The 26,561-nt window shown below is 36.4% G+C and overlaps 1 protein-coding gene across 1 annotated transcript in view; it reads left to right on the forward strand.

Moving 5' to 3' along the window:
- Window positions 1-4,236: 4,236 nt before the first annotated feature.
- The window catches only part of LOC120631748, a 103,528-nt gene continuing 81,203 nt past the window's right edge, over window positions 4,237-26,561 (forward strand). The window contains exons 1-4 of the mRNA XM_039901428.1: window positions 4,237-4,271; window positions 7,979-8,190; window positions 8,381-9,775; window positions 22,329-22,417. Coding sequence (XP_039757362.1) covers window positions 4,237-4,271; window positions 7,979-8,190; window positions 8,381-9,775; window positions 22,329-22,417 — 1,731 coding nt within the window. The remainder of the gene's footprint in view (window positions 4,272-7,978; window positions 8,191-8,380; window positions 9,776-22,328; window positions 22,418-26,561) is intronic.

The raw sequence follows: 26,561 nt of genomic DNA on the forward strand, positions 1-26,561 counted from the left end.
GAACATAAATGTTTTCCAGTGTCTGGGTGTTTGACGCACTAATATGTATATTATAAGTATTTATGTATTGTTCATAAAAATATTCACTCATAACAGTCATCTTAGTACCCATAACACAAGCTACGCTTACTTTGGGGCTAGATGGCGATGTGTGTATTGTCGTAGTATATATATATTTTCTTATTTGCATATATGAAAATATAAACTCAACCGAACTCATCTGTTTTTACGGGATAAAACACGCCCAAGTTTATAACCCGTCTTCCCTGATACCTATAATCTGGGTACCTTCCAATCAAGAGTGAATAGGCATCTTCTAGGCAAGCGCGCTTCATCTTAGGCTGCATCATCATTTACCATCAGGTGTGATTGCAGTCAAGCACTTGTCTATATACTTAAAAAAAAAAAAAAAAAAGAAATAACCCAGAGTTTGTTTTAATGGCGGTTTTATAGCTTGAAAGTCTTGAGGTACCTACCTGTTGCAATCGATTGCCACATATCAACAAATCACAACATGGATACCAGCCTACTAGCATATTTAATAATCGCTCAAACTTGCATACAAGATTGGAAAAAAACTTTATTGTTTTGAACATACTGTAGCTGATATCCACCAAGTACCAGTGTCACCAAGAGTCAATGAGAGCACGACAAGAGTTGGGCCCCAGGGTTCAACGAGATCGGGGGAACATCCACCTAAGGGCGGAGAGGCTTGGACCTTGACTAAAGAGGACCTCATGGAAACGACCACTGACGAAGACGCTTTCTCTCTCTCTTTTTGGGCCTCTCCACTACTGGAGGTTGGCCATCAGATCAGCGAACTTCTCGTCGTCTTGCTCCAAGCGAAACAATGTTTCCACGCTTACGATATTGGTCCATTCACGGATGTTGCGCAACCATGACTTCTTCCTTTTTCCAACACGTCGTTTGCCCTCTATTTTACTCTACTGTAAAAACATTCGTGTCACACCTCGTAACTTACCTACAAAGTTGAGGGCGTGAAGGCTTCACTTCAAACACAGTAACCAAAAACACACTTTCGCAACTTATACTAAAAACTCAACAGATCGCATTCTGTACATTGTAGATATTTAAAAAAATATTTTGGAGGTTACTCTATAATCGAAACTGTAGACAAAAATATATTTTTTCATTTTTATCTGTTTGTCAGTATCTTGGCTGCGCATCACGCTGGAACTACCGAATGTAAACTACAAGATTATTTTTATCCCGAAATTCAGCACAGTCCAGTACCAGTACGATTAATACGAACAGATACAAAATCTATAATTTAGGTATCTGATTTATTGAGAAAGTTTGTAGACTATGTAGCAGTACGCTGTACCCATATTTTGCGCGAACATAGCCGCAGGGCACAGCTAGTTTATTGTATTAGTGTGGATTCATTTAATGACATGGCTTCACCAATATTCGAATAAATTGGCGGCGTGATGTTTTCATATAGCTCTAGGAAAGCTTTTTATAGTAGTCTTTTAATAGATTTTTAAATGGACAATAAAACTCTTCAGGAAATATATGCTAGGAATTATTCAAACAGTTTACAGACAGGGTTTTTTTTTATATTAATAGCGGGCAAACGAGCAAGTGTCAATGAGATCACCGATCATGATACCGCCGCCCATAAAAATCTGCAGCACCAGAGAATCCACCGATGCGTTGCCAGCTTTAAAACGTAAAAAGCAAATCATTCTTTTAAGCGTCTTCCTTTTGGTATAATACTATGACAAAACTAAAGAGTTAACTTCTAAATGTAGGTTTTTTTGAAAACTTTTTTGTATAGATCGACTACCGGTGCAATAAAAAAAGTGTTAAAGGTAAATCCTGTTTACTAGGCTATATTATATTAACGCTTATGTAACGGATGGTCAAAGCTACTCGTAGCACATCAAAAACCAAAACGCAATTATAATTTATTGCTTTGTACTGAAATCGAGCGCTAATGTGTACAATGTACACATAATAATTTTGTTATGCGATGAAAATAAGATGAGTACGCCATCTACATTTCTATGCCTAAAACTTTTGAATTAAGTTGACAATTGCTGCCATCTTCTGGCGCTACACAATACTACCTGAACAGGCGTCTGTTGTATTTACAAAGTGAGCTCAAGGAAATTATGTCGCGTAAACTTGCCACTGTGTGTCGCTACAAGCAACCCGCAACGGTCTCAACTTTACGGACACTAAAACAGAAATCAATTAAAGAAACTTATTATACACCCTTATATAGCTATTTTTATGGCTATTCCCTATTCTTGTATTAATCGAAGAATGACCACAACTGGACATAGGTGTCGGGTAGAAATTTTCAGACATCAACATAACTAATACACGACGCTTATCGTCATTTTATCATCATATTCGTAAAAACTGACAAATGACTTCCAGTAGACACAGTTTTCTCAAAGGCATTACCACACCTAAACTTATTCAAAACTCTTGCCTTCAAAAACGTCTAAAATTAAGAAAATTACAAGATACTTTCCCTACTACATTTGACTTCGCACCGACTTAAAAATGCTGCAGAAAATATTTATTTCTTGCTTTTTAATTGTTTTACGAAGTCGGTTCTTATCTGTATTTTTTATTTTTAGTGCTAAGGAAAAATAAAAGGAAATACTACTAACAAGATTGTTAATAAAATCTTCTATTTATTATTCTGGACTTAAGCGTCACTTAAGGTGTTCGGAACCCCCTACAGAAGACCTATTTCCAGCTGTGGATGTCCACTGGTTGACATAATCAAATGATGATGATGACGAATATTATTATTATTATTACTACACTGTATTTAGCCCTTTTATATATTTAGATTAATACATATAAAGTCTAAACATAACTGAACTAGATGATGTAGAACTAACGGATCTATTTGGTTCACCATAAGTTAAAGTAAAATGGTAAAGTTCATAAACTCAATATAAAAACAAAATTTTCTTGCTAGAGTTAGTGAACACCATTATTCAATTTGAAATATTCGGCGTAAATGAGAAATTTGGTATATTAAATTCATATTTCTTGAATTTAATGTACCAAATTTTAATTAAACCTAATATCTTGTTATTACGTTATATAAAAATAATATCTTGTTATTACGTTGAAACCATTATAGAACTGCCTTACTGAAACCGTCTTTTTATTTTTCTAGCTTTCCGAATTCGCTATAATACTATGGCACACACAAATGTGTGTTAGACACAATAACGGCAATTATACAACACAACACATACTATTTCACACAGCCTTGTTTTTGTTCAACTAAACACAAACACTGATCAACTATATCTGACCATCTTAAACATAATGCCGACCTTATAACCACAAGCAGAACTTCACTTTCAATACTGACGTAACCTTTATACAGAGCTAGTATAGTCATTAAAGATTTAACTAAGTTTTTCGTGGTTAATCAACATTTCTTAAATATAGATCAACGGGGATCAACGGCAACGGGATACGTACTATGATATTTTTGGATTTGTCGATATTTCCCATTTTTGTGGATTTGTCCCAGTTGCATGGATCGTCGAAATATCGACAAATCCAAAAATATTATCGTGGTATGTACCCGTTGAACTATATTTAAGAAATGCTAGTATAGTCGTTACGTCTATCTCAGCTTTATATAGAATGGAAAGTGGAAAATATGCTAATGGCCAATGGGGCATTACAGTATTCATGTTTTATTTAGGTACTAATTTAATTTATATGTTATTTTAATTGACTTTCCATGATTCTAAATTTATTATTCCATACAGGAAAATTAATGATTTTTTTATTAAATTCAGCCGACATCTTCTGATGATTGTCTAGTTATTAAATAGTATTAAATAAATTTGTGTAAATTAAGATGCATGTCATAAATTTTGAGTAAATATGTATTCATAAAATGTTTTATGCAATTAAAAGAATTGAATTGAATGAAACATTTTTTTCACAACATTTTGTCTCTGATCAAAACAAGTTCTCAATTCAAAACAACCAGCAGAACACACACTATGTGCATTGGCTTGTGTGAAAACGCCCTTAAGCTTCATGATCATAGTAAATGAATTATTTTTAACGGCGTATGCGACGGGGAGCACATCGTTGCAGAGAATAACACAACACTACACTAACAATATTAATAATGCTTATTGTTTCAGATATACAGTGTTTGATGTGATGTTGTATGCCCGTCTGAGTTAGCGCTGCCCCCATGCCCCGGCTTTCGACATGCAATCCCCTTCACCTCGACTACGTCACTACAGGTCCCCTAACGTTCCTAGCATGCTAGCAAACCCTAAACAGCAAAACTTAACCCAGTTTTTGTTACATGGAACAGTATACGATAAAAGTAGGCGTAACTTTGCGGAACTCCATGATTTACAATAATCACTAACTTTAAAAAAATACAAAGTGTTTGCAATACTTCATTTTAAAGTCAATCTCTGAATATAATTCATTATTCTCAAAACTTGACTTTAAAATGATTTAAAATTTGTTTGAGGTTGCTTTAAAAAAAAAACTGTTCAGATCGTTATCGAGGAATATAGAAAATTAAGCTTAAAATGTTCATTTGACATCTAATACTGTGACTTAGCTAACTAACCAGTATCAAAATCTCACTATGTATGCTAGTTAGATTTAAACTTCACTTTTCGCATCCGCTTAGATTCAAGCATTTACAACTGCAATTTAATTTTGCATCAGCAATAATCAAACCTAATGCCGTTACAAAAGTATAAATCTAACATTCATTAAAACGTGTAAAAACGCAAAAATTGCAACACATTGCAACACAAATTCACGCTTTTTTAAACATTCCTTTCCATGAGTTCGTTATTGAAGTCAATAGTTTAAATATCATCATCATCATCGTCATCATTAATAACCCATAATCGGCCTAAAGAGTGAACTGAAGAGAGAAGCAAAATGAGACTGGCTCAGGCCGTAGTAGGCTAAATTTGATAACACTCTTGACGACCTCTCTAGCGCAACGGTGAGCGCTGTGATTTAAAGGTCAGGGGTAATTAGGAGGTCCCGGGTTCGATTCCCGTCAGGGGTAATTTGGAAATTTATAATTTCTGAATTTTCTCTGGTCTGGTGGGAGGCTTTCAACGTTCAAGTTACCACGATACCGACCACGACGTGCCACTAAGCGTTTTAGTGTTCCGGTCCGATGTCGAGTTAAAACCGATTCGGGGAATGACTACTATACTCCCTAACAGCTTAGCCCGCTTCCATCTTAGACTGCATCATCACTTTCCACCAGGTGAGATTGCAGTCAAGAGCTAGCTTGTAGTGGAATAAAACAAAATAGATTATATGAAGAACTCACTGGGAAGAAAGTTTCCTCAAGGTAGATTCCTTCACCTGAAAAGCTAGAGGAATGCAACTCGGTCCCCACTAAAGGGATTCAGATAGTAGCTCAATATAGGCTATCACAGTTTAAAAAATAAACGCATAGAATATTCTAAAAGAAATCATGTTCATACCACTACAATCTATAGGTTATAGACGCAGATTACAAAGCAATACTTAGTACTAGTTAACCTACGTAGCCACCTGCTACGGTATGTAGAGACTCAAATTACAAATGACGTAGCAAACCCAGCTTGCATCACTTTACCTACCTACCCATTACGTAGCTGACCCGTAGTACATGTAGTTAGTTTAGTCATATTACACATCAAAGTATTTCCTGCTTTATTTAAGTTTCACGTGTCTTTATATACTATGTTTCCTAGCTTCTAGTTTATCAGTGTAAAGATAACAAAATTTTCGGGCAAATAATTTTTTACTCTGCTTATCTATATTTTTTTTTCTTCTTTTAGTTATCTAATTTGTAATAAAGATCAAAACAATAGAGCTAATATAATAATTAATTAATTTTTCAATAAATATAACTAAGGAATTAAGGAAAATATTTCACATAATAAATTGTTGTTGTTTAAGATCTCAAAGCTCTTAAGAAATAAAATTTTAAGCAGTTATAGAATAAAAAAATCAACAACATGCCAATTTGATGCGTATTTCTCATTAAATAACATTTTGCATAATAAAATGGGTTAAACTTTATTGAATCGTGTTGTATATTGAACAATGAAGTAATAAAAAGTAACAATGTCAACTGTCCACTAGAGTTGACGCTTGAACTAGTTAGATCTTATAGATAGTATCTATCTAAGAACTATAAAGCTATATAGGAAGTAGAACTTGTAGCGATTAGTTAGTATAATTATTAAATATATATAAATTAATATATTATAATTAAATTTATATACTTCAAAAAATATCCGTTCACAATTTTGTCACTGTATCAGAGATATTAAAACCTACTACCGTACCGGAGTATGTGCTGATGATACAATATGTTAGTGCCATTTCATTTTTTTGGTAACCTGGCGAAACGATTTACATAATCTGCCATAGCTCTCAGAAAACTGCATGCTTCACTTTCACTGCTTAACGGTTTTCGTTGGCAAGAATTCGGCAAATCGAATGATATGATATGATGAAACTCCTCGACTCTCAAGCAGACACTTTTTGCAGCGACTAAATAAATAAAATTTTCATAGATATCTAATCTAGAAATTTATATTGACTTAAGTGAGTTTTATACATTGCATAATATTAATATAGCTTAAAATCAGCATGTTTATCTAAGCTCGCTTCTAAACTTTCTATGTTCGCTCATAATGTACATAAAACACAATATAACATACTAATATATTGTCTAACATGAGTATTCACACTTCGACCGTACTCGCACAGTAGCTTACGATAAGTATCTATAAGTAGCCAACATCCATTTCACATTGTAAGTAGTTCAAGTAAGTAGAATAATCGAACTTTGCTTGGCACACTTGCCGCTTATTGTTAAGAGGTCACGTAAGTATATATATAGAAAGACGTATCACATTGAGTCTGTTTAATATTTTAATAAAGAAATCCACCACAGATTTACCATGGTGTCGTAAAGTCGCTAAAGTCAAGTGAAAAAAAACATACACGATACAGAACAGACAGATGGGATGTGAATACTTTAAAAACTTTTATTCGCTTCCATGTCACTACAGATGATTGTTTGAGTTTAAACAGACAGCGCATTTGGAGTTAGCTTTATCATATTATGATCTTCGTTTACATACGCTCGAAACTCACTGAACAGATAATTTCAAATCGATTGAGCACAGTGAAAGTTTCCATCCCACCAAATATTGATACAGCCTTACTGTAGTGCCAAATCGTTCTCAGACATGTCAAGGAGAAAGTCGTTCAGGCGAATAGCCAATAGATAGGCTTATCAACGCATCACGAATCGCCTGACGAAGCAATAATGCCGCTTTATTATCAATCATACCTCTGTTCGACGATAAATTTGTGTAATTATGACGGCGAGTGGCCAAGATAAACATGATTAAATAACTACTGACCTCCTATCTGAAGTACGCTTGCAGATAATACATTGTCCAGACCAGTGAAATAGGAAAACCCTGCATGATTTCCTTTTTTATAAATAATCCATCAATACCAACAGTGGAGTAAAATATTTCAAAGAGAGATTAGAAAAGGTGGAAAAAGCGAGTCCAATTTGATAGGTGTAATGGACTGTGCATAGTGGAAAAATATTTGAATGATCCATCAATGGCTTATTAGTAATATACAAATGTCGTCATGCATGGGAGCGGTTATTACTTAATATCGCGTCGCTTGTTCAGTTATCAGCTCAGTGATGCGAGAACAAGGGCGTTATATGCACCTTCACGCTTTGCGTGAACGGAGTAGATTGTGAAAGCGTTAACATGTATCCCGTCACGCATTTTCATAATAATAAAGCGTGAGTGAACTCAAATAAAAATTAGTGAAGAAATATTAATAAGCGGAAGTTCTTTTGATCAAAAATATCCCTCTAATTTAATCTTTTTTCAGTGCAAGATTTTCTATTTTATTCACAGAATTGTATTTTTGACAGGACGATGACGGCAATCTGCTTTGTTTGCAATTTGCCGATCCTGTCCCATCAAGTAGGACTCGTGTGGGCTGGAGGAAATGGTTGGGACGAGCTCACACGGTCCACTCTAGAAGAATCAACCCTCAGACAACGCCTCGGCAGTCGCAGAGACTCGGCAGCACAAGTTTGCTGCCTATCGCCACCAGAACCCGATGTCAACGACCAGCCCAGGGGTAAGTGACCTCAAAAGGCGTACAATATCATCGTTTAAAAATTAATCAGGTAGGTACAGTGTGTCCCTACACACTGTACCTACCTGATTTATTTTAGAGTAATTTACAATAAATCTTAAGGAACTTTTGGGTAAATTTTTTTCTTTGAATCTAAACAGCAAGAATGTTCTGAAACTTGATTATCTTATAGGTGGTCCTCGCCGACGACGGTCATCTCTTGCTCAACTCACAGATATTCTTCGTGAGTGGGGAGGCGGCGGAAGTAATGCGCCGAGACGCCAAAGAGCTCCATTGTCAAGACGTGAGACCTTAGCAGATCTTGCCCGATCTCTGCCCTGGGCGAGACACGAACCACCGCCCCGCCGTCGACGAGATTCTTCAGCAGACTCTGGAATAAAATCGTCTGCTTCAAAACGACGTGATTCAAAAGCTGCACCACAAGATTTTAAGTCCGAATTTATTGGCTTCTTAGACCGAAAAGATTCCACTACAGTTATGCCTAGCAGGGAAAGGCGTATTAAGAGACGTGGCTCCGGTGATGACAAAGAACGTAGAGATTCAGTTGAAGGACACAGACATCGTCGAGATTCTGTAGCAATAGCACCACCACGAGTTGTCGCGACTCATAAAAAGAGAAGAGGTTCTCCACCGACACCTGCACCCCCATCTTTTGTAGATGCTTCATCAGATCCCGGCCCTTCAACTCATTTACCATCTGTGACTGTAGTTACTGTTCATGAACCGAGTCGATCAGACGGAGAATGTCCACCTATGACCATGCCTACAATTATCACGTCTGCCGTAACTCCTTCACCAACGTCACCTACAGTACCCACGGCTAATACTTCGCAAGGTACTCAAGCCACCCCAACTACTTCTACAGCTCAAGGTACTCAAGTAACACCAGGTGGAAGAACACCGCCAAATCTAGGTGGTCGAAGAGACTCTACGACACAATGCGGCCGAGCCAGGAGAGACTCTCGCGCAGCTGCTAGTCCGGAACGTAGATTGGGTAGATTACAAAGACAAGCCACAGCATTTGACGACCCTATTGGTCCGCCTGGTACGCGACGCAGGGACTCTGGACCCACATTGGAACCAGATGACGCGGGAAGAGCACGACGCGATTCCTTGAGCCCTGACTCAGCAGCAAGGCCACGGCGAGAAAGAAATCAGCTTAGTCCGGACAGAGCGGGTGGTGGTGAATTGAGTCCATCAGCAGCACGCCGACGAAGTCGTCTGAGACGACAGGCATCTTGTGCTCGAGTAGGTAGAGCTCGAAGTCCAGAGTCAAGTTCTTGTTCCAGTCGGGACCCTAGCCCATGTGCAAGGCCCCCTGAACGAACTATGTTTAGGCGACAATCAACTACGGAAGAAATATTAATAGCGCGTGGTTTTCGCCGACAATCTACGACAGAGGAAATGATACGTTGCCGTAACTTTCGACGACAAAGTTCTCAGAGTGACGATGCATGTATGCGTGCTCGGGGACGCCGGGACTCATCTACACAAATATTGGATGGTACCATCGGCACTATGACTGTAGAGACTACCAGCACGTTCTTCGATTCCAGTACACAAACTGGTAAGTAGCACTCACTTATCTTTTTAATATCAACTTCAAATTTGAAATATAATTATTTCAAGTAGGTCTAGTAATCGCACTTTTGAAAAGTCAACTCTATGTTTTTCACTAGTGTTTTTACGTTCCATCAACATAAACAATCTCATGAAACGTGGTCGAAAAGAGAAATGAGCTCCGGCAAATATACGCCGTTTGCCTCTTTATTATTTTGTTTAAAATATTTTTTTTTTGTCGGCTTTGAAAATGAAAACTAATTGCAATAATACTAAACTATAATTTATTTTAGAATTTCAACCTGTCTGCTTCAAACGTTAGCAACGGAATAGCGAATTTTTTATTACCGAAAATAACGCAAAGATATGGACGGGAAAAATAGTCCGCGTGTCTTTATAAAGTTCATTAAGACTTTTCATATCAGAAACTTAGTATATCACCTGTTCATACTAAAGTAACTTGTTTAGAAATATGATTTAGATTCTATGATTCAACATTTCAAAGTTTTTCTTTATATTCGTGCGTATACTTATTGCTGATGAATGGTGATAATAAATTAAACTTTAAATTCGCTAAGCTACGAAACTGAGCTTACTATCCACCTGCAATACGATCACAATACAAATTACAAATGGAAGAGCCACGTGCTCGATCCCCGCCCATTCCTACCGGCCAATCGATTCACGGGAAGTTTTGTCATCTCCCTCTAGCAGTAATGTGTGACGACTGTTTTATCGACGGAGAAGAGGTCTAGGGAAAGAAGGCCTTTTGTCACGAGAGGATTGTGAGCGGTGGCGCCATCTACGTTAGTTTAGGCGGGTGAGCTGCGAAAGCCACTTTATCGCACTTTGTAATAGCAGCGCATTCACACGGACCTCGGGAACGAAATGAGATGAACACGGTCGTGAGGCGCAGGCTCGGCCGCCCGCGCCCTGTCATCTGTTGCCCACCGCTGCCATGTTTACTAAAACGAAAGTGACGTGCCGTACACAACGAATAACCTCTACAACATTGCATTGACAAGCTACAATTGCGAGTAAATATTTGTGGACCAACGCTGGTTGACATTGTCTCTGTATATCTAACCTACATCGAATCAGTTTCTAAATAACGGACCATCGAATACAAATCGGGATTATTTTAACTTTTAATTTTTTGCTAAATATTTAATGAAAGTTGTTTTTTAGTAGTATATTAGTGTTGTGTTGTAGAATTAGTCGCGGGAAAGTGTTGAAGTGTGTCGAAGCGTGAACTGGACTTGACGTAAACAAGATATAAAATAAACATTCCGTTTAGAAAAAAAAACACCAAATAGTCTCTAGTTTAAATAATAGCAAAACAAATATTACTATTAAGAAGAGTTTGGTGCGCGTTTCAAAGTGGATAACTATGGTAAGTCAACATTTTAAATTTAGAAGAAAAAAATCATAATTTACAGTTAAGCAATAATATTTTCATAATATTTTTTTATCTGATACAAAATCTAAATTTTTAGCTACTGAGCGATTTTTTAGACGATTTGTAGAAAAAAAAAACATAAATGAGAAAACAGGGCAAGTTTTGTTTCGAGTAAGTAAAGGATTGTCGTCTTTGTCAATAAAGGCATTGATATTCAAATTTATGTCAATTGGTACAAAATTAATTTAGATCACAGTATTGAAAATTGTTTTTAATAAATTAAAGAATTGCATTTAACATGCAATATGAAGCTCAAGAGTTACTCAACTCAATACGTTTCATATTAATAAAAACAAATAATTTAAAATTTATTTATGCGAATGGTAATTCGCATAATTCTTGCCAATTTGCAGCATTATCCAAAATATTGTAAATAAAAATCCTGTAATTCATGCTAATTACTAAATCGTAAATCGTAATAATGTAGTTAAGAAAAAGTTTGTCGTACAAAAGGATTATTTTGCCTTTTTCTTTTTTTCTTTTATAAACTCGGCTGAAGATACTGTCTACCAAATTTCAAAATGCTCGTAAATCTTAACACTAAAAATGTATAACTAACTTTTAGTGCTAAGATTAGAAAATCTTAGATGACCAGCCCCTATCCTATACTGACTCGTTATTAGGAAACTTAAAGTTTTGGATGAGTTATGTGATACAAACTTCGTGATAATACTTTACCCCTTTTTATATTTCATTTTATTTTCAAGACCTTGTAGCAAACTGACAGCTCATTCGATGTAATAGGAATCCTTTTATAGCGGTTACTACGAGTAGTATCAACTGCGATCCAATCTCGTTAACTTTTATCATTGGCATAACGTTTTTCTCGTATTGAAAAATTTTTTCAGATGAAAACTTTTATCTGGGCAAATTTAAACTCAAAATATACATAATTAAAATTTACTTTTTACGGAAACGTTAAATTCATCTGTGCAAATAATATTGGTGAATTAGAAATAAGAATATTTCCTAATTCAGAGTAGTAGTAATGACAGATGGAGAGACAGGCAAAATGATGGATGGACAAAATGTAACTTCACACGAGTAAACCAAAACTCCTGAACGAGTTTAAACGAGATTTGCCATGTTTTGTGTGCCATATAGCAATATGCTGTCCATTAAGCAGAGAAATGGAAATATTTATTAGTGTAACATAGCAGGACAAAATAATTTATTGGAATCCTAACCCCTAAACTAGAGGATCGTAGGGGCCAAGGCAGTCGTAAACATAGATTAAAACATTGACTTGACTCTGAAATATTATTTATTAAGGTTAGGTAAAAAATTGCATAAACATTAGGTTTAGGTTTAAATACATTTATTCCCATAAAAAGACCTAAGTCACTTACATAGGAAACTTAATTTTCTATAATAAATTAATACACTTCGCCATTAGACTAAACTAAATTCATTTTTACTATTATCTACTCATTCAATGTATTCGTCTTTAAATTTATTGGTATTACTTAATATATAAGAAGCTAATTTGGTTTTGAATATATTGAATGAGTTTACATTTTTTATAAGTATAGGTATTTTATTATAAAATTTGGCGCCATCAAAGGTAAGGGATTTTTTACCATAATTAGTTCTAGGTAAGGTAAGGAAACAAGCTCGACGAGTTTTATTTTTCTTTTTTGTGAAAGTTTGTGAAATATATATATATATATATATCACTATAGATTTTTTGGTGGAAGTTCGAAAAGGATATTGGAAAAGAGTTTTTAGTATTTTATTTTGAACATTTTGCAGATGAGCGTATCTCCCGGGGAATACATCGTGCTAGATTTTTGATGGTGCCAGTCATTGATGCTAATTTGCTCCTTAGGTGTTCAATATGTGTATTCCAGTTTAAATTTCTATCAGTATTCCGGGTATACTGCTACACAGTGGTTAGTAAGTTCATGTACAAAACATTACCTACATTTCACGAGGTACCTACAAAACAGTACCTACATTGACTCTCAAGTTGGACCAAAAATGCTAGGTACCTATTGTTTTCTGTTAAGAAATTCTCAGTACCAGCCTGGAACTAGAAAATCGACATTGAAAGTGCTGATGATGGTTTTGTATTTAATAATGATAAGTTATAAAATGAACTAGAACTTTGATGGTTTTCTCTCTCTATTTTCGGATGAATATTTTTTTCAAATAAAAGAAACTGTCAGACACATAAAACACTTTATTTATCCTCATTCTAGTGGAAATTCGAATCACGTGGAGTTGTGGAGTCTTTCAAAGTAACTCGCGTGACGATAACTATTATGGTGTTTAGTATTTTATTATTGTCACATGAATTCAGTTCTTCGCAATAAAAAACTCATTTTACTGAACTGTTACGATTTTGCTAAACAAATTCACGAAATTGAAGAGTACTTGGTAAATTTTATTTATTTTCATAGATAAATATACCCCTGTACACAAGGTGCAGGTGATGACAAAAAAGTTGCAGTGGGTCTAGCGGTACAAAACCGTAGTATGTAAAAATCACTATCAAAGATCTACCTACGTCCAGTTGTGGACGTTTTGTGTTTCAGAATATAATTAAAAGAAAACATTAAAGTCGAAAAAAAGCGATATATATATATATAAAGAAAATTAACTGCAATTCCATATTCCACTGTTAAGTAAACATTGTGGAAGTATTTGAAAAGTTCGAAATCTTTTATGCCCGCCCGACTTCTTAAGCCTCCTATGTTTAACCGTTCTAAATCTGTATTGGTTAGTGCGGTTCGTTTTCAAAATAGTTCTGTAAGTTCTTCAAAATGTGCGAAATCTTGTTTCATTGTCATCATTTCTATCAAACCATTACCGGCCGACTAAATGGCTCGAATCTCCACAGAGAACAAAAAGGGTTTTTAAATCAGGTTATTTTAATATGTTTTGTTACCCTTTGAATTTGAGTTGTTTTTTAGATTGTATTACACATATCCTTCAATAACCCACATAGACTTTTTTAAGTCTTAGTTGTAAAAAATTAAACGTCCTCCGTGTCCAATTTTAAAGATTTTTCATGACTTTTTACTTCGTAATCCAACTATGTTTTTTTAGTTCATTAGTTAAACTTTTAGGGTCCCGTTAAAATTTAATAAAAATCTTCGGGAGTTTGTAGGCGTAACTTTGTACGACAGCAAATTACTCGCGATTTATTTATTGCATACCTGAGAGTTCTCTATAATGTTCTCAAAGTTGTTGAAGTCCACCAATCCGCACTAGGCCAGCGTGGTGGTTTACGGCCTGAACCCCTTCTTATTTTGGGAGGAGATCCGTGCTCTGTATTGGGCTGCTAATGGGTTTATACGCATAAAGTATAATTTAATTTGGAACCATTACAATAACATATTGAAGTTTGGTATGTATTGTTTTGAATTTTTTTTATGCATATACAAATTCATATTGTTTACTTATGTTGTGAATGGAAAAGTATGTCTGTTTTATTGGTATCTACGTTCAGCTCAAACACCGCGCGATTTTGATGTAGTTTTGAGATAAAATAACTTGCATCCTACTTTTTCGGCTTTTTGGGATAAAAGTATCCTAATTTGTGCCCTATTAGGATTTTACAATGAATAATTGTTAATTGTTATCCAATATCCATATAAGAACACTTTTATCTCAACAATCATCCGAGGAACAATGCTTTTTATTTTATGGAAGCGGTCCAACGGAATTTAAAATCATATTACGTCAAGCTGAATAAGATAACCTATCTTGACAAAATTTAGCATAGAGATAGTTTGTATTTTGAAAATGGACAAAAGATGCCTTGTAGCCTGCTAAAACGAAAGGTTTCCCATGGAATGAAAACCAATATTAACGCGCACGCAGTAATTTGCGGTCAACAGCTCGTTTAGGTACTTCTCGTACATAATCAAACTGTTTTAGTATTCACTGACATCCAATAATTATTCCAATGTTGTCAGTACTTTTTCAAATTTCTTTTACCCAGGATATAGTTTGCGATTTAAATTGGTAACTTAAAGCGGCGTGAGTTTAATGACTACCTCTCTGGTGTAGCGGTGAGTACTGTGAGTTTACCGGTCTCCGGTTTGATTCCGGGCAGAGACAATTAGGGAATTTATTATTTCTGATTTACCTCTGGTCTAGTCTGGCTATGGCCGTGGCTAGTTACCACCCTACCGACAAAGACGTGCCGCTTAGCGATTAAGTGTTCCGGTGCGATATCGCGTAAAAACCTATTAGGGGTATGACTACCATACTCCCTACCAAAAATAAAACATTCGAGTATCAGCTTCATACAAAAGTCTACGAGAGTTTAGAAGGTGAGACCTATCTATAGGTACTTTGTTTTTATGTGTTTATAACCTGGTTACAACGGATTTTTTTCTAAATTTTAACACAGTCTTATAATCGCTAATGCAGTGCTAAATCATCTATCGGGCTTCTAATGCCATTGTCACATTAGACTTATGTTTTATGCTGTGATAAGCGATGTCGCCACGTATATCTAGTGTGAATCTGGCTTAACAGTACAACGTCTAACGTCAATAATATATCAAGCTACCACGCATAATGGACGTTTATATGGACCGTAAAGATATTTGAGCGTAAGTGTATTATGATTGTCACTAAAAGTGCCGGCCAAAATTTCCCGTCGGAAACTATTTCAAAGTTATGTCACGTAAGTTTGTCTTTTATTTGAGTTAGAGAGGAGCTATAAAGTTATCGGCAGTTTAGAGTGTCACTGATTATTATATTAATCATAATAAAACTACGAGCGGCCTCTTGAATATAAGGAAACGGGTCACGGAGTTCCTTTAAGATATATTTCTTCGATTTTTTCCCGTGATCGAAGTTTGTGTGCTTATAAACGTTGTAGAGCTTTTTCTTGTCCAAAATCCCATCTTTATTAATCAAAAAGTAAAATTACAACTCTTCTCACATTGAGAACTGGCCAGGCTGGCCACATGCTTCTGGGAACGTTATGGAGAACTCTCAGGCGGCTGTTTATTTTGCTATAAAAGCAAGACATATATTAATTAGAAGAAGAAGAAGAAAAAGTCTTTATTGCACATACAAATATAAAAACAGGTTAACAAAAAAAAAATAAAAAACTATACATATGCACAAAGGCGGTCTTATCGCTTGAAGCGAAGGTACTTAATAAAGTAATATAAATGTATTGTGAAACAAAGTTTAAATAAAACTGAGTGTCAATGAAATGAGAGTATCAGTTTAATTTAAATAAAAGGTGAACCAGGCGTCCAATACACATTTAAGTCCAATCACAAAATGCGCCAGTTTGAACAAGAGTCTGTAATTGGTTGCAAGTAAGTAGGACGTGAATTTGTACACTGCCTAATGTTTAACCAGGCGGTTCACAACTGTTGGGCCTCGGTTTTCGTAGACGTACTAGAGATTGGACGTAAGTGGATATGGAACATTTTAGTGATTCTTTAGAAAGCACAAGAAACTTGGCAATGTTATGTCAAAAAAAAACCCTAATCGTTTATTACCTTTAAATTAGATTCCGAAAATAATTCAGTAGGTATTTATTTCATGACAGGTATATTCCCGAGTCGGTTTTCAATGAAGTCGAATCTAGGCTTACCTACCTCGAGCAACTGAAACATCCATATTTATTGTTCTGTGGGTGTTTTACGATAGGAACTATAAATGTCACCGATATCTTACGTGTCGAAAGCTATTACATAGCGGAGTCACATAACTTCAAGGTTCTAGAATATTTCAGGTCTAATAGACAGATTTATATAAGACGTTTCAGGGGTAAATATTATTCAGTAATCCAAGATACTGCTACTATCTGTTAAATATTCTACTTAATAAATAGTAGCAGTTTATTAGTTTATATATTATTAAATCATCATCATCAGCCTATCTCAGTCCACTACTGGACTAAGGCCTCTTCATTTGCACGCCATCTCGGTCTATTGCTGGTTAGCTGCATCCAGTACTTCCCTACTGCCTTTACGATATCATCCCTCCATCGAGCTGGTGGTCAGCCGATGCTTCTCCAGTCCAGTGCGCGGTTGTCAACCCAGAATCACTCGCCTCCACCGCCCGTCCCTCCCTTCGACACATGTGGCCCGCCCAGCTCCATTTCAGGGTCGCTGCTCTTTGAACGATGTCAGTGATTTCAGTTCGATTTCTGATCTCTACGTTGGGAATCCTATCTAATAGAGAAAATCCTAACATCGCTCTTTCCATTGCACGCTGAGCATTTTTGAGCCGGTGCTCCACCATCTTTGTAAGGGTCCACGTCTCTGCTCCATATGTTATAGTGGGTAGGACACATTCGTCGATTATTTTACGCTTTAAGCATAAAGGAATGTCTCCCTTAAGGACGTCTGAGAGTTTCCTAAAGGCTACCCACCCGAGTTGGATGCGTCTGCTTTTTCCTGTCCCTCCTTGCTTAAGGTTATATTATTAAGAATCCTTGAATATTATCATATAATTCTATTACTAGATAAAACTTATTTATTTGCATTGTAATAATTTCTTAACCGACGCTAATGAAGTTAAACCGCTATTTCCTAGTTAAAAAAGGGACTTCCCAAGTTTCACAGGTTGTATCGATTTGAACTTTAGTAGCATCGTATGGAAACGTACAATCGCTAGGTGGCATTCCGTTACAACGGTAACTTGCGACGGCCGAATTGTCGCACTAGACAATGATCATAGACAGGACATTCTTACATTTTTATGATACAGAATTTAATTTTAACTTATTAAATGTATTCGATCTGATCAACTTACTAAACATCCAATGCATTTGGTCAAACATGTAGTCAAAGATAAAGCAAAATATTGAAATTAGTTGGTCAGTAAAAGTGTTATCACAGTAAATTCTAAATAAGAGAAACCATAACAAATGTAAAAAAAAAACAATTTCAAGTTACATCTGCAATAAATGCCAACTGGTCCGCAAAACAGTTAAAAAACCAAATAAGCTTATATTTTTGGGCCGAAACGACTGTTACATTGAAATAAACATTACTACGTATTGTAGGGCTGCAATAAAGAATGAAATACCTATTCGCAGCCAACTTTACTGCCTTTAATTATTACCTATTTTATATGCCAACGTTTAATACTTCAATAAAATTTGTTGGTGTATTTTTATTAGAGACTAAACCTAGGCACCAATTATATAAAGTTTCATCAGTCGTGTACGTGTGGTGGCGACGGATCAGAATACAGTTGTCACCACCTCTTCTTCCCGCGTGTGCCTTACGAGGCGAATAAGGGAATATAACGGAGAACGACCAGCAGCGTGCTCTTTGCTACTAATACCATCTACTGCGAACACCAACCCGTCTGGCCAGCGTAGTGGTTATGGCCCTTCGGAGAGGCCTTTGTCTTGCGTCCAGCAGTCAACTGTTAACTGACTGATGATGAATTAACTAGTTATGTAGGTATCGTTATAACCACTTAAATGTAAATGGTAGGTTTACTCCAAATGTATAGTTCCTAAGGCAAGACCAAACATGCATGCCTCCTTAGCGGCGTTCAAGTTTGCGTCCAGCGTGCGTTTAATCATATGACGCGCGCGTTCGAGTAAATCGCCCGTGTAGCCTTCACTTTATAACGCGCATAAAAAATATCTTCATATACTCTTTACGCTACCCCAATTCGTTTGTTTTCATTTGAAACTGATTGGTGATATATTCTTTAATTTGTCTATCATGTGTCATTCACCTATATATATATATAAATTAATTGCTGTTCGCTAGTCTCGCTAAACCTCTGGAAAGGCTGGACCGATTTAGCTAATTCAGGTCTTGAAATATTCGAATATTAGTATAGGGAAGGTTTAAACGGTGCAAAAATACTAATATATATAATTCTTCTGTACCTGTTTGTCAACTGGTTCTTCCTAAAAACTGGGCGGATTTTGAAGATGACGTCAACGGGTTCGCTTGTAATAGATAAAATATATAATATGTACTTTTCTTCATCCGCGTTTACTACGTTTTTTACGAATCCTGAGGGAACCGTTTGTTTTACTGGGATAAAAAAACCTAGGTTACTCTCCGTCCATTTGCCTAAACTATGCCAAAAATCAAGCTGATTGGTTGCTTAATAAAGCAAGGACAATCAAACAAACAAACTATCGCATTCACATCACATATTAGTTAGGATAAACGCTTTAAAATACCCGCTTGACACTTGAGTGAAAACTTTATAAGACTGAAAACGGTGTATTTCTGCATTAATCATTCAAAAAAAGGCACAAAGACAACTGCCCGAAAGGTACGACTACCTGATTGATAATATAACTGCAGTTCTTTGCGTATCTGTTTCTATTAATTATGGCTAACTTCACTCAGACCACTTTTGTACTGACGCTTCTTTGTGCATCTGAAAAACTCTTTTAAGCTATTTTTATTTAAAAACGAATCTCAGGAAGCTTAATTATGAAACATACCTACGAGTATTTATATAACCGAATTCTGATTTAAAATTACGAGGGTCCACGAAAATTTTCTTTGCTAATATTTTCCCTGGCATCTCGCCCAAAGAACGCTTTTACTTTCTAACAACAGCGGGCATCAGAGAGACAAAACTTAAAGTTAGAGCGGCTATTAGGTACATTTTATACTAAAATTAATTCTAACTTTCAATACTGTACGCGATCAAATGGACAAACAATTCTTACTACGCTGTTGGAAACACTCCAAGCTCACTTGCCTTACATTTAGAATACATGGTGACCGTTGCGGATTATGTTAAGCACACCAAAATCTAAAAAAAACGATAATTTCAAAACCTACACCGTTGTCACCACTGACCGTAATGCTGCTTTTGATATAGATATCTTAATCGTACCAACGTTGAAACGGTGTTGGAACGCTCTTAATTTGTAGTCTCTTTTCATACATAACTTCGCTCTTTCTCTTAGATTCTGTCTTTTAGATAGCGTTGTTTAGATACGAGAGACGCTCTCTTTCTTACCTAAACTTTAAATATCTGAGGGTAAGCAAGCAATTTGGCACATACCACCCGCATCAATTTACAGTTCGCCCCCACGAATGAGATTTGAATCCCTTATGCTTAGTGAATCACCAATCCGTGAACTCGACATGCATAATTAAAATTGAAACTCCATAACACTCGGGAAATGGGTACTCGTATTGTTCGCATCATAAAAAACCAAACGGGCTTATGCAGAACATTTTATGTGTTACTTGATAGATACTTAAATTTTGAATAACTTTTGTAATAGGTAAAACACCGACAGTTTGGCTGTTATGTGCTATGTCATTATGTTAACAGAAAAGCTTAAACTAAGCTAAATTCAATGGAATAAACATCGTGCCATTATTATCTGGAATTTTTAACGGAAACTTTCTAGTTTCCTTTCAGTTTTAGTATACTAGCTATGTCCTGCGGCTCCTCCCGCGCAATTAACGGGACGCCTATTGCTACATAGACTACACATTTTCTCAATAAAACACATACTTTGTTGCTAGTGTCCGTTGAGGAGTTTTGTCCTCTCTCTCAAATCATATTCATCAGATCGACACGAACTTTTGTTAGAACTAAAGTATCCTTAAACCTATCCAATACAAAGATAATTATTTAAATCGGTTTAAATTTGGCGAAATTATGGTATGTAATCGTGAAACACTTTCACCGGGTGGGTCTCCCAAAGAAACTGTAATTTATTCTGGTATAAAAAGTTTTCTATGTCCTTTCTATAGTCTCAGATCACGCAAATTTCATTTGAATCCATCTACAGACAAAAATTTAAAAACAAATATATTATTAATATTTTTTTGTTCTTTTATAACCACACCTTCGCTGTGGAGTGTTTTCCAAAAAAAATTTACACAACAAATTCAATGTACAGAATTCGACTAGTTACAGTTTTTTTTTTATAGTATAGATATAGATAACAAAACTCAGTCGACCGAATTACCCGTCAATGCTATGCCGTTAATAATCAGAAATATGTCTATCCTAATAATATATTAGATTTAATTATGCATATAATTAAAACTGCATTGAAACTCGGCGAATGAAATCGCTACGGAAAGCTTTCATGTACTGTAATAACGTTCTAATATTGATGTTCTGTTTAGCATCACACTGTTGGGTACAGTTCTCTCCCCAATAGGAGTAGTTTAGCCCTCCATGCTGTTCTAATGAATGGTGTCAGATTTTAACGATTACTATCGCATGGTAGTAAAAATAACCAAATCCAATGATTTATGTGCTCTCCGAGGTACGGGTATAACAACAGTACTTCTCAAATCTGATAATTAGAAAATAGCTTCTGTTTTTTGTGGCTTTAGCAATTATCACATCAACCCATTACCGGTCTACTAAAAAGGCACTGGTCTGCTCCCACAATGAGACCGTAAGGGCGTAATCCACAACGCTGGCCCAGTGCGGATTCGTTGACTCCGCACGCCTTTGAGAACATTTCGTAGAACTCTCAGGCATGCAGGTTCCCTAACGATGTTCTCCTTCACCGTTGAAACAAGTGATATTTTAATAACTTAAAACGCACTTAAATTAGAAAAGTTAGAGTTGCGTGCTGGGATTCGAACTCGGTCCCACGAAGGTGAAGTCGAGCTCCTGCCAACTGGGCTATCACAATAAACTAATGAAATGATTGAACGTTCTTCCTAGTTTAAGCTGAAAGCACTTTAGATGCGTCCATATATAACATCGTGGATTAAAATAATCTAATATTAATATACAGAAATAATATGAGGATGTTGAATACTCATTTATCATGATCATCATCATTATGTCGGCCAATGTACGTCTATTGCTGGGCATAGGTCTTTTGTAGGGAGTTTTAAATACCACGGTCTTATGCCGCATGGGTCCAGCAGTTCCCTGCGACTCTTTGATGTCATCTGTCCACCTCGTCGGCGGCCCAATAACGCTGCGTTTAAACGTGCGAGGTCACCATTACAGCACCTTGAGACCCCAACGCCCATCGGTTCTCAAGTTATATGGCCCACCTATTACCACTTCGAGCTACGAGTATGTCGGTCGGGTGGATCTTCTACGGATCTCCTAATTCCTGATTTGATCACGTAGATATACTCATCATTGTCTCTTGATCATAAGATCAGGTTATTTATAATGTTGTATTTTACAGAACCGTCCCCACTGTACGACAACAATCATTACCACGAGGAATGTCTTCGGTGCAACTCCTGCGGGTTAAACCTCACGGGACCCAATCAGGTAATTATTAAACTACATATTTTTTTATTCCACATTGAGATTGTAGCTCCATCTCACCTGTACGACTGGCATGGGCAGGAGACAATTATCTCCCCGGGGAAAAGATAAAAATTTATCTTCTTTCACAGCTTTATCAATTCTCAGAGCATAAGCGCACATGTGGAAATAATATCAAAATAATATATGAGTAAAAAAAAAACGTGGGTAAACATCTCCTATTCCATATCCCCGTGTTGGACCTTAAATATATCCCCTGTCGGGGATATAATCGGGGGACATAATTTTTAATCTACTACATATGTATGTAGACAATGTGATAACATGCTGGCGGGCCAGTATTAATGCTTGTTATATAAAAAGAAAAACTGAAATCTTACTGTTTAAGTCACTATGATATTTTACTACAATACGTTCAACTGGAATTAATGTTATGTAGTACCTAGGTTTTCTGGTGCACTAAATTTTTTCTGAATGGTCTTTGTATGTTACTACTTATGTTTTCTTTACTTTAAGTGTAAAGCATTATAAAAAAAAAATACAAGTGTAAAATAAAAACAATGAAATAAAGAGACATTTTCTGTGTTTTTATTATTTTCTTACAGTTTAAAATAATCTTTAGACTAAAACGAAGACCCCTTATCCATCGGTTTGTGCGAGACATTATACTGGAACGCTAAGTCGCTGTGCCGCACGTCTTTTTCGGCAGGATGGTAACTACCCTAGGCTGAAGCTTTTCGCCAGACCATAAAAGAGAATAAATAAAAATTTAAAATTCGCAAACCTAAACCTTCACACTAATAAGACGACAGCGTCATGAAAAACAAAGTCATCAACCTTCCAGAACTCTTTAGTGAATTATTGCTTATGGTGCTACAGCTCTGTATTTACACATCATTAGCAAAGTTAACGAATTATCCGATGGTAAAGTGTGGAGAACACCAGACCACATAGGTCCTGAGTACACTCTTCAAAATATATAGAATGCTGGCAGTCAGGCAACCTCGCTCCAAACTTTAAAGCTCCCAATAAGTATTCCAGTACGACAATCTACCAATGCATCAAGCTGGTGTTTGGCAGAGCCATCACATAAATGCGAGCAGTAGGTACACCGCGCACGAAATTCACATTATGCTTAAAACGATATCTTTCACCGCATAAAGCGAAATATAATTCCCTTATTACATAGGAAGCACAGTTTCAATAAAAATACATATTTAGTAGCTTTTAAAAGCTTTTCTGTTACTATTTTCGATAGCAACTAAGTACATTATACGCCATATTGGTGACGCCATTTTTACTTTCGGGGAATCATCACCATAAAATGGTATTTATTTTCTTTGTGAATTTAGTGGACTGTATATTTTAGGTTTTGCTGGATTCTTTTCCCCTTTTTAATGTTTAAACTATGGCTTTAAAGGATATAGAACAAGGGATAACTAGGGTTGGACAGAAAAGTATTTGCACGTGGACTTACAGTTCGTCGTAATGCAGTTCTCTTGATTTCTCGTCACTTCACAAGGTTTCACAGGTTATCACTAAACACTAAAGCACTGATGTAGGTTTAAATACTATTAATCGTCCAGTATAAGGTTCTTTGGCCGGCCGACCATGTGGTTTTATTGAGCGGAAGATTGACGTGCGTTTGCCGCGGATATAGGTGTGCAACTAATTGGCGGCGTGATGCGGGCAGATAAGGATGCGGAAATATAAAAAATGGAGGATGGAAATCCATAGTGTAGCCATTATCTATTACTTCGACCACAGATTAATGAGAATTTATCAAGCATCCCCCCGGACATGAAGGAACCCTTCATAAAAAGGATATAAACATAATTGCAACTTATAATACGACCTAATATTGTAAGTATACTATACAAGAGTAATGCGTAAAGAAAAATAAAATAAATTAACTAAAGCATAATAAGATTAAATGAGAACTAGTGATAAAAATTATTGAGTTGGCAGCGGACATAACTTAACGATAGGCCGGATATAAGTCCCGTTCTTAGTTTTTATTTGAACTACGCGGACAACTCCATCTTTGCCAGGTAGCACCTTAGTAATGACCCCAAGTGGCCACTGTAAGGGCGGCGCGTTTTGTATAATAACTATCACAACAGTCCCTATTGTAAGCGGATTCGTGGGAGTGTTCCACTTTTGACGCACTTGCAAATTGTGCAGATATTCCGTTCTGAATCTCTTCCAGAATGACTGAACCAGAGAATCCAATAAAGAAAATCTAGACAAAAGACCGGCGCGTTCTCCAGTTACGTCTGGAGCTGGAATGAATTCCAAAGGTACGGTTGAAAGAAAATGCGAAGGCGTTAGCGCGGAGGGTTCAGAGGGATCTGAACTTAAAACATACAGAGGTCGACTGTTAAGTACAGCCTCAATTTCATTAAGTACAGTAAGCATTTCCTCGTATGTCAGAATTTGTTTGCCGATTACGCGAAAAAGTAGAGTTTTAACACTTTTAATATTACTCTCCCAGACTCCTCCAAAATGGCTTGCAGTTGGTGCATTAAGTTTCCAATCTATACGATATTTAGCTAATTCGGAACTAAAGTTCTTATAATAATCTTCTGACTTTAAAAAGGTATGTAACTCATTCAAATAAGCCTTGGATGAAACGAAATTGGTCCCTTGGTCTGAGTACAGGACTTCGCAATTTCCTCTCCTGGCCTGGAATCTTTTAAAACAATTTAAGAAGGCGGAGGAACTCAGATCAGAGGCTAGCTCTATATGAACCGCCTTTGTAACCAAACAAACAAATAGGCATATATATGCCTTCTGACTACGTATGCCGCGTTTCCTAGTCAATGTGATATAGAGAGGTCCAGCGTAATCTACACCTGTGTGTAGGAATGCCTTACTTTTCTCTATCCTACACTTAGGAAGGTCAGACATAAGTGGAAATGTAGGCTTAGGATTATGCCTAAAACATGCATTGCACTTATGTATGCGTTGACGTACCACACAACGAGCGGATAATATCCAATATTTTTGTCTCAATATAGACAGAAGCAATTGAGGGCCAGCGTGTGAATGATTACGATGATAGTGATCAATTAACAGATCTATTATGTGTCCCTTCTTGGGTAATAAAATTGGGTGTTTATGCGAGTAATCTAACGACGAGTAAGCAAGACGTCCACCCACCCGAAGAATGTCCTCAGAAACAAAAGGAAATAATTTTCGTAATTTTGACGAACATGGTTTATTATTTTTAATGTTGTCAATATCAGTCTGAAAGACTGAGCGTTGTATTGTGCGAATTATCAGTAATTCAGCTGCATTGATATCTTCAGCTGTAATAATATCTCTGCGCGGAAGTTTTTTCATGAATCTGAGTACATAAATCGTGGCGTGAAGAAATTTAGTCCAAGAAGAACATTTAGATCCAAGCTTTATAATTGTATATTCATCGTGCGATATTATTAAGTGCGTTGTAGTTTTCTCCTCAGGTAATGAAGAAACCTGATGAGAGGAAAACTTTATTATGGGCCACTCTTCTGAAGATAAAGACAACCATGGGGGACCCTTAAACCAAAGGTCGTGTTTTGAAAACTGTGTGGGCATAAGGCCACGAGACACACAGTCCGCGGGGTTTTGAACACCAGGTATGTGATAAAAGTTCACCTTAATTGATGTCAATAGCGTATGAATTTGAGAGATGCGGTTAGCCACATATGTATTAAACCTGTGTGGCGAAGAGAGTGCCCAACAAAGGGCGACTTCTGAATCAGAAAACGCGAGTACTTCCTTTATTTTGATGCGGGTTGACAATATATTATATACTGAATTTACAAGTCGAGCAAGCAATACTATTCCATTTAACTCTAACCTAGCTAGCGTGACCGTTGGTTTTACCGGTGCTACGCGGGATTTAGAGCAAATAAGTGTAATTATAGGCCTTTGATTTCTGTTTTTAACGTATAAGTATAAAACAGAGCCAAATGCTTGCTCACTAGCGTCAGAGAATGCGAGAAGATAAATTTCAGAAGTGTCTTCTATTCCAACATGACGAGGATACTTAAGATTCTGAATAATAGGCAGTTCAATTATATAATTTTGCCATCTTTCACATATGTGTTGAGGGGGACACTCGTCCCATCCTATTTTTAGAAGCCATAACTCCTTTATG

This window comes from Pararge aegeria, chromosome 18 (assembly GCF_905163445.1).
Source record: "Pararge aegeria chromosome 18, ilParAegt1.1, whole genome shotgun sequence".
Classification (NCBI taxonomy): Eukaryota; Metazoa; Arthropoda; class Insecta; order Lepidoptera; family Nymphalidae; genus Pararge; species Pararge aegeria.